Source organism: Notothenia coriiceps, unplaced genomic scaffold (genome assembly GCF_000735185.1).
Source record: "Notothenia coriiceps isolate Sejong01 unplaced genomic scaffold, NC01 NC01_scaffold00033126, whole genome shotgun sequence".
NCBI lineage: Eukaryota > Metazoa > Chordata > Actinopteri > Perciformes > Nototheniidae > Notothenia > Notothenia coriiceps.
This window is the reverse complement of record NW_011365827.1, coordinates 11,429-20,601: the sequence shown is the minus strand read 5'-3', so window position 1 is coordinate 20,601 and position 9,173 is coordinate 11,429. Positions and strand designations below refer to the sequence as shown.

General features: G+C 40.7%; 1 protein-coding gene across 1 annotated transcript; it reads right to left on the bottom strand.

The window, feature by feature from the left end:
- Positions 1 to 1,453: 1,453 nt before the first annotated feature.
- On the bottom strand, positions 1,454 to 4,385 carry LOC104961309 (centrosomal protein of 162 kDa-like). Its single transcript, XM_010789581.1, has 4 exons — positions 4,122 to 4,385; positions 3,005 to 3,281; positions 2,367 to 2,541; positions 1,454 to 2,047 (listed from the first exon to the last, which is right to left on the bottom strand). The coding sequence occupies exons 1-4, from the start codon at positions 4,368 to 4,370 to the stop codon at positions 1,816 to 1,818; spliced, it is 933 nt and encodes a 310-aa protein (XP_010787883.1). The 5' UTR covers positions 4,371 to 4,385; the 3' UTR covers positions 1,454 to 1,815.
- Between the last annotated feature and the right edge of the window lie 4,788 nt (positions 4,386 to 9,173).

The following is a 9,173-nucleotide window of genomic DNA, read 5'->3' as shown; positions in this document are numbered from 1 at the left end:
GTAGCTACCATAGTGTGAGAAAACTGGGTTGGAGCGGTCCCTGCACATCTTGAGCGGCAGGAATTGCAGTTGGCACGATGGTCACGACCCACGCAAATAGCCAGTGGCTCAGAGAGACTACCCGTACATTGAACAACCTCTATGCATATCTGGCATGTAGCAAAGGTTTTGGTCATGCATTTTGACATTTGACTAAGTACATATACCTCGGCTTGCAGTAAACGCGTTTCTAGTAGTTTAGCACTTGGCTTCTCAGTCTCTCTCTATATGCTGATGGAATTCTTACACCAGATATGAATAATAAATGTAGACACATGTAGATAAAATGCAATCATGTAATTATTTGTGGCTTGGTATGTATTGTAAAATAGATAAATATTTACTTTCACATTTATTCTGCCACGATCCTGCCCAACCTGATAAGTAGTGCTATGAGCTAGTCCCTATACAGCCTGTGCCTAAAGTTTATGAATAAAATAATTGATGTAGTCATCATTGTTGCAGTGGTATCGGAAATATTATATACTGTATGGGCAAGTTTCCCATTAGGGTCACCGACACTTTTAAAAAGTCTTTTTCAGCATCCAAGGGCAGCAGTCAAATTGGAGACGGCTGGTATAGCAACAAGAACCCTGTGTAACAGACCATTTTTTGAAGCTCTCTGGGGCTCCCAAACATCAGCAGTGCAGGGATTTCCATAGCCTCCTGATCCAAGTTCAGCCGCCCCGCGCAGATGTATGTCTTCTCGTTATCACAGGAATGCTTTGTCGGTAGTTTATCCACCATTGATTCAGTCCGGCTTGCAGTGTTTTAAAAATAACCATGAGGGTCTCACCCAATAATACATATTTTATATGAAGGTAGCCCTTGAGAAACTTCATTGACAAGAGGCTGGATTGAAAATGAAATATCTAAGTATTTTGCAAATGGATGTTAACATTCTTCTTTTTAAAAGTAACACAGGTCACACATGCTTTATAACAATTGTAAAAAAAAATCAGGAAGCCCCCCCCTCCCAGTTTGTATGAATCCCAGTAATAAACAAATATTAAGACATAATTATGCTGTAGGGAAAACATAGGGAGAGTGAGTTATTAGCTTTAATATGCATCATACATTACCAAATGTAAGATATTCATATCTGTAAAATAGTTTTGTGATGTGTGTTACGTGCCGTAGTGGGTGCTGGTGTTTGTGTGTGTGTCTCTCAATCTCCCTGATTGTCTCCAGGTGCAGCCTCTCCCCCAGGTGCTCCCAATCACCAATCAGGACCTCCATAAAGGACCTGAGGAAGGCTGCAGTGGCCCGCTCCCCTTCTCCTCTGGCTGTATGTGTGCAGCATGGTCTCTGTGTCTCTGTGTGAGGCCTAGTTTAATGTGTGTGTTGCTCATTGTTAGGAGATGTTCTCCAGTGTACCTTGTTTAATGTGGTCGATTTCTGTTTAAAGAAAGTTGTTATAGTTTATTTTGCAAGTTGGCTGGTGAGCCCTTTCTCTTTGTTTAATTAAAAGTCCATCTTGTGGCTTCACAAACCGGTTTCCTCTCCTTTTTCTCTTGCCCGGTTGTTTTTGTGTTTTTTTACTTCTCTTTGGTTCCCCTAGTCCAGTAACATGTGGCAAATCTAATAAGTACTATGGCAAATGCTCACAAAAGTGACAGTGAAATATGTCTGTTACCACTTGAAGTAGTAATGTTTCAGTGGGCAAGCTAAAATCTGTAGTGGTATTGTCATCAGTGTACATGGTCGCCTACTTGCATCAATATGGTATGAACAGTGTATAGTGTTTGCACATCAGAAGTTTAATTTGTTGTCAGATTATACATACTCGTGTGGAGATTTGTTGAGGTGGCCATGGTTCTGCTTGTAGTATGAATAGGCCACGTCCAGCACATATTCATTTAGGCAGACTGCCTCAAATCCAGGGTGCTGTGTGATGCAGGATCCCCCATGGTTGCCATTGAGTGCCTGGACCTTTGCCAGCTCTCTGCAGCATACACACTCCTGTACTGTTTCCAGGTTGTCTGCTCTGCAGTATCCACATGTGCACCTTGAAAACAACAGTTGTATTTTTAGAAATGCTGCATGAATTGTAATAAACATCAGTAAAATGTGGTACAGTATATATTGTGTGTGATAAAAATCATTGTAAACTTGATTCATCACATATTTGCTGTTTGTAATCTACCACATCTTTATTTTATTAACATGCATTTTAACATGCATTAATGAATAGGAAGCCAACAATTAATTGTTGCCTAATGGAATACATTTTACTCCAGAAGCTATAGATTTTCAGGGGAAATATAATTATTATGCACAATTTGTAGACCACCCCATTGGCTCCGTAAATAAAATAGTTTACTAACCATTCCACATTGTTCAGGCGTTGTAGATCGAGAGGTATCTGGCGATCGTTGGGCGGGTTGTCATCTCCACTGTCCGACTCGGAGTTCGTTTCACCCGATTCAGAGGCATATGGTTCGAATCGGCAGGGCATATAGCCAATGTCGTCTACTATGTCATGAGTATCACTTTCCGATCCTTCAGCCTCATATGAGCTCTCAGACACGTTCAAAATTAAACTGTCAACGCTGTCATCGCTTGCTGCTGTGTGCGCCATCGTGCGTTTACATGCAGATGCTGGGATCCTGAACGTTGCAGCTGGAGCGCTTGGCCCCGCAATGACGTCACACATAATTTGGCGGTATTTGAGGAATCCCCGAGAAGATCCAGAATATGGTCAACATTGAAGGGCAGATTAATGGTTATCAAAGTACAAATTAACCAAAATCAGTTCAGTAATGGTTTTCAAGGGGACAATATTTACTCAAATTGATGGGTTTGGATGATGGGGGAAACTCGTGTCACAGGCTCTTTAAGAATGGATATACAGTATTTGCATTAGTTTTTTGTAAGTCTGGTTTTGTTTTTGGATATCGTGACTTATACAACATATTATTCCTGTAAGCATGCAGATGGAAGAGGATGAAGGGCAGGTCTGTACCTGTGAACACAATGGGCTGGTAGGTCTTCTCATACTGAGCAGCTGGAAAGGTTTCCCCCCCAGCAGCAGAACTGAGGCTTTTAGCTGCGGGTCGTTTGCTCTCTGCTGGGGGGGGGGCAGACAGCATGCGGCTCCTCTCCCTCTGCAGCCGGTCCACGGTGCGGCTGAGCTCCTGGACGCTCTGGGTCTTCAGGGCCAGGTCTTTGTTCAGACGCTCGATCCGGAGCCCAGAGGCTGCCTTGGCCTGGCGCTGGTGCCGCCCCGGACTGGGCTGGGGCTGCAGAGGAATTCAGTTACATTGAGTTTTTTCAATTAGCACTTTAAACGGTGAAGGCACTTGCAATAGATGCTTTGGGACGAAATGTAAACCATATGTTAGTGTTTAATTTTTCCTCTTTACTTAACATGCTTTTGTCCTTTTAAATGTTTTTTTCATATCAGAACAAGGGGTTCTTTCATATAATCGGAACACACATAACATAGAAGGTGTCATACTTTCTTCGCAGGAAATATTTATGATAACTACTACTGATTATGGGTGTTTTATTTAAACGTATGGCATCTGTCATCTTTCATTTGTAAATGTTAATTGGTTTTCTGACTAACTTTGACATACAATCTGTGCAGTGGCGAGCCGTGACTTTTATACCTAGGCCCTCTGACCCCCGCCCCTCTTCCCTCGAAAAAGAAAAGAAAAAAGGAAGAGTTATTATGTCACAGCGTATACTTCAGCGGAATATCAAAACAACGGCCCGGGGTGCCAAACGCATCAATGACAGCGACCCTCTACCACACGTAGACATGTGGATATTATCCGGCTGAACAAAACGTGCATTTATCTAACAGGTTCGTTTTCCACAGACCCTATTTATTTACTTATTTTAAATACAATTAAATCAAGTTATTTTGAAACATTTTTTGAAAAAAAACGGTTGAAGACGATGCAAAGGTTAACATTTCATTAAACTTTTTCTTCAAAACAAAACAAAGATCTTGGGTAGATAATAATAAATATGAGACTACATTTAAATTATACCCTTTTAACAAAAAATAAATCAGGTTCATAAACAGCTACTACTCATTGTTCTATTCAACATGTCCAGTGTTTCTGGCCTACCTTGTGTTTGAGCTGCTGCTGCAGGGACTCTCTCTGCTCCTGGAGAGACTTCACTACCTTCTGATGGCTCTGCTTCACCTGCTCCAGCTCTGCCTGCAGGGTTTGAACCTGAGACCTCCAAAGCTCCGCCCCCTCTGCTGACTCTCCACTGTCAAGCTGCAGTTTGGGTTCCAGCTGCTGCTCCAGCTCTGAGATCTGCTGCTCGTAGCGCAGCTGAGATGGAAAACAAACATGCGTGTTGAAACTCATAGAGACTCAAGCTTGTGTGTGTGTTGGTGTACACACATCTGAGAGTTTGTGAGTAATGAGCTCAGGAAAGATAAATGAGACTGATTAAACTGCACCAGTTACGTGAGAGTTTGTAAAAGGGAACTCTAGACGTGGACCCAATTCATTCAATTCATCAAGTCATTTTTCAGCATTTGGATTGTTTATAACCCTGGAGACATGTGAGAAAAACGTTTCTTCAAGAATTCAAGGTAACACACGGTGGGTTATTGTAATATAAATAATTATTCTTGGATGAAGTATTCATTTAAGTTAAAGTTTGATAAAAAAATGCCAGGTTATAAAATTGTTAAAAACTCAGTGATATTCATTGAGCAAGGGATGCATGTTTGCACTGTAAAATAATTAGCTATATAAAAATACTAATACCAATTCTTATACTTATAATAATAATATCTGTCATTTTGACGCTGAAAGGTCAGTCTATCAAATGGCAGAAAAAAAACAGCGTAATAAACCATCTGACAAAGGCCTGTGCCATAATGCTTCAATTCACTGGCTATTCTTTATAATATACTCAGATCAGTAGGAGACAGAGATGTTAAGTTATAAATCAAGGGTTTTTATTATTATTTACAGCAGGGGANCGAGAAAACAGACTTTGTGAAGCAACACCTAAGCCGCTTCAAGAAATAAATTAGGTTCATCAGGTTCTGGCTGTGGCTCTTGAAATCCCTGGTAGTCGGGTGATCCCGACTACCAGGGATTTCAAGAGCCACAGCCAGAACCTGATGAACCTAATTTATTTCTTGAAGCGGCTTAGGTGTTGCTTCACAAAGTCTGTTTTCTCGGGATGTGGGAACTCGGCACAAAGGGGGGGTGGCACATTCACTGGTTCCACTGCGAACTCTGCCTCAACATTCTCCTTGTCTGTGCACTCTTTCACTACTTCTGCCAGGAGTTCTTGGGCATATTCTGCAAGTGCCAATTTCCGTGATCAGTTATATATATATATTGTATATATATTGTGCAAATAAAAGTGTCTTCATATTTTGGTTATTATTCCCGTTACAATACATTCGAAGGTACACTCATATTATGCACATTAAAACACATTGAAACAGAAAACTAGCCACTTCTAGAGAGCCCCATTGCCCAGCTTTAGCAATATTTTTGGACTCTAGCTACAGCTGAAATAGTTCAAGACATGCTGTTGCAATTTTGTAATTGATTCTTGCGTCACTTCACAATAGTCATGCCCATCACTGTGTAAACCTTACTAAATGCACAAATGCCTTAATGAATTATCTCTGTCTGAGGAAGGAATTGGTAATGTTACAAGGTTGTATGTTACAGAATGTCACTGATACAATGTGCATGGCAACCACATCATGTTGTTTTTACTTTTTCTCCATTACATTATTACAAATTTCACACACCATAGGTTGGACGTTGGACTCCTCTGTGAAGCACTTCTGCTCCCACTTGATGCTATACATGGCTTCCCCAGTCTTTGTCACGCCTTGCACCCGGTTGGCATTTTCATTGAAGTGGAGGGCTGCAATCAGTATCCTGCAATAAGAATTGGAGCATAATTATGTCTTAATATTTGTTTATTACTGGGATTCATACAAACTGGGAGGGGGGGGCTTCCTGATTTTTGTTTAAATGTGTTATAAGCATACTTTTAAAACAGAATTTAACATACATTTGCAAAATACTTCGATATTTCAATCCAGCCTCTTGTCAATGAAGTTTCTCAAGGGCTACTTCATATAAAATATGTATTATTGGTAGACCTCATGGTTATTTTAAAACACTGCAAGCCGGATCAATGGTGATAAACTTACCGACAAAGCATTCCTGTGTAAGAGAAGACATACATCTTCGGCGCAAACTGGATAAGGAGGCAATGGAATCCCTCCACTGCTGATGTTTGGGAGCCCCCAGATTGCTTCAAAATGTCTTTACACAGGGTTTTGTTGCACACCAGCGTCTCCAATTTGACTGCTGCCTTGGATGCTGAAAAAGATTTTTTTTTTAAAGTTTACCCTATGGAAACTTGCATACAGTATATCATATTTACATACCACTGCAAAATGATGAGGTTGTATTTAAATACAAGAACCTGTTTTAATACGACTGTTTGCCATTTTGGATACCTTTGATCCTATATTATATAACCTAACAGAAAAAAATCCCTCATATTTATTTTCTTTGGTCCCTAAAATGTCTGTTTTGGGACTGCACAAAGAATTGTTACTGATTACTGGCAACTGATTACATTGATCCATTATCAGTAACTTAAAATGTGTAGCCATGTATATTTACAGTTCAGGATTTGTATATAGTATAATATACTATATATATATATTATGTTATGTTAATATTATATTATGCTAATTATATATTACATTTGGGAAAAAAACCACTCACATGGTTCCAGCCATTTCTTGTGGGACTCCCTCCCCTCCAGCCTGCCATGGATGCATGACGGGAATAGGTCTCCATGGCCTGTGTGTACGTTCTGTACATGAGACACAACCGACTCCCATTTCGCAACAATCTGGGCTCCTTCACCAGAAGGGGTCGACACCGCACACCAGTACATATGGTTGCTCACACTCTTTATCCATGGGCGAAGCACCTGACACTCCCGCTCATTGGGATTGCCGCATGCAGTGTTTGGGGAAAGATCCTAGAAATATATGAGCACAAACAGATGTTTGCATTAAATAAAGTAAGTTTAAATCTAAAAGGAATCAATAGTTCATAAACTAGCACAGCTGTAGATAGTCACTAGGACTTACTTATCAGGTTCAGTATCTGCAATAAAATGTAAGAAAAGTAAATATTATCTATTTTACAATACATAACCAGCCACAAACAATTACAGATTGCAATTTATAATCCCTACACTGTGCGTCGTACATTTATATTCTATATCTGTGTGTAAGAATTTCCATCAGCATATAAGAGAGCTCAGAGAGCCAAGGGCTAACATACTAAGAAACGTTTAACCAAGGCGAGGTATATGTCACTGTCAAATTCAAATGCTGGACACAAAACCTTTGCACATGGCCAGATATCATAGAGGTGCTCAATGTTGGGGATAGGTCCTCTCGAGCCCACTTGGAGCTATGCCGGTGGTCGGTCGGTGACCATCGTGCCACGCAAGTCCCTGCCGCTCAAGATGTGCCGGATTTATTTAATATATTTAATTCATATGAAATGGTATATACAATTGTTTATTAAAACTAATTTGTGGGATTACAGCACCTAGACCATTTGTAAAATAGAATAATGGAACCATGAAAACAATTATGCAAACCCTAGCTGTGGTTTTATTCTATATCTATTTGGTCCATATGTCCATGCATCTGTTGAATTGGCCACCACCATGGCTAAGGATGCAAAAATGCTCAAACAAATTGTAATAATAGCCCGGCGCGTTAGGTAGGGCATATTTAAAAAATACACTTAATATCAGTTTTGTGCCATATACAAAAGTATATCAGCTCATGATTTCAAACTACCATAACTTCTTCAGATACCCGTAACCCACCCTAATACTAGCTGAATATCTATTACTACAGTTTGGCTGCAGCTCCAACATAGGTGTAACTTCCCAAACTTTGCAGACCAGATGCCCGGGCTATCGCCGGCCATCACCCTCAAGGACCCAGGTCCCGTTCCCTCTGCCTGGAAAGTGCCAAGCAAGAATGCCTGTCTCATTTCAGGCAGGGGAAGGGGACCTGTCCTTGGGAGGTGATGGGCCGGGCCGATTAGCCCGGGGACATTTGTGCCGACGAGTCTCGGCACGTTCGCACACCATGTTGGGCTGCATTGGCCAATGTAGTAATAGATATTCAGCCTAGTTCAGGTGGTTACCGGTATCTGAGAAGTTATGAGTTAGTTTGAAAATCACTTGCACTGATATATTTTTGTATCTGCAAAAAACACTGATATTAAGTGTATTTTTTAACAATCTATTATTACATTGTTTGACTTTGCAAAAATTCATAGCCAATGGTGGGCCAATCAAACCAGCTGGCTGCCGGCATTGGACCATATTGACAGAAATGATATAGAATACCCACAGCTAGTTTGCATAATTGTTTTGGTCTCATGGTTGCCATTTTTCTATTTTTTACAAAATTCTAGTGCCTGTAATCACAAATTAGTTGTTAAAATAATACCAATTGATTACCCAACTGGGTTGCACTAAGAATTCAAAATAGTATGAGGGTATCCCGTGGCACATCTTGAGCGGCAGGGACTTTGCAGTTGGCACCGATGGTCACCGGACCCGACCACCGGGGCAAATAGGCCCCCAATGTGGCTCAGAGACGACCTATTCCCCACATTGAGGCACCTCTATGACTACTCTGGCATCATGTAGCAAAGGTTCCTTGTGTCCCAGCATTTGACATTTGACTAAGTGACATTAACCTCGCTGAGTAAACGTTTCTAGTATGTTTTAGCACCTTGGCCTCTGAGCTCTTCTTAGTATGTTGATTGGGAATTCTTAACACACAGATGATATTAATGTAACCCCCACTTGTAGGATTATAAATGCCCAGATCATGTAATTGTTTTGGTTGGTTATGTTTTGCTAAAATAGATAAATATTTACTGTCACATTTATTTGCAGCCTAGCTTGAACCCTCGCAGAGAGTGAGCTCAGACTAGTCTATACAGCCTGCTGCCTACCAGTTTATGACCCACACTTGATGTCCTTTAGATTTAACTATTATTTAATGCCAAACATCTGTTGTGGCTCCATATTTTCTAGGATTTTCCCAAAAAACTGGCTTTGCCGGC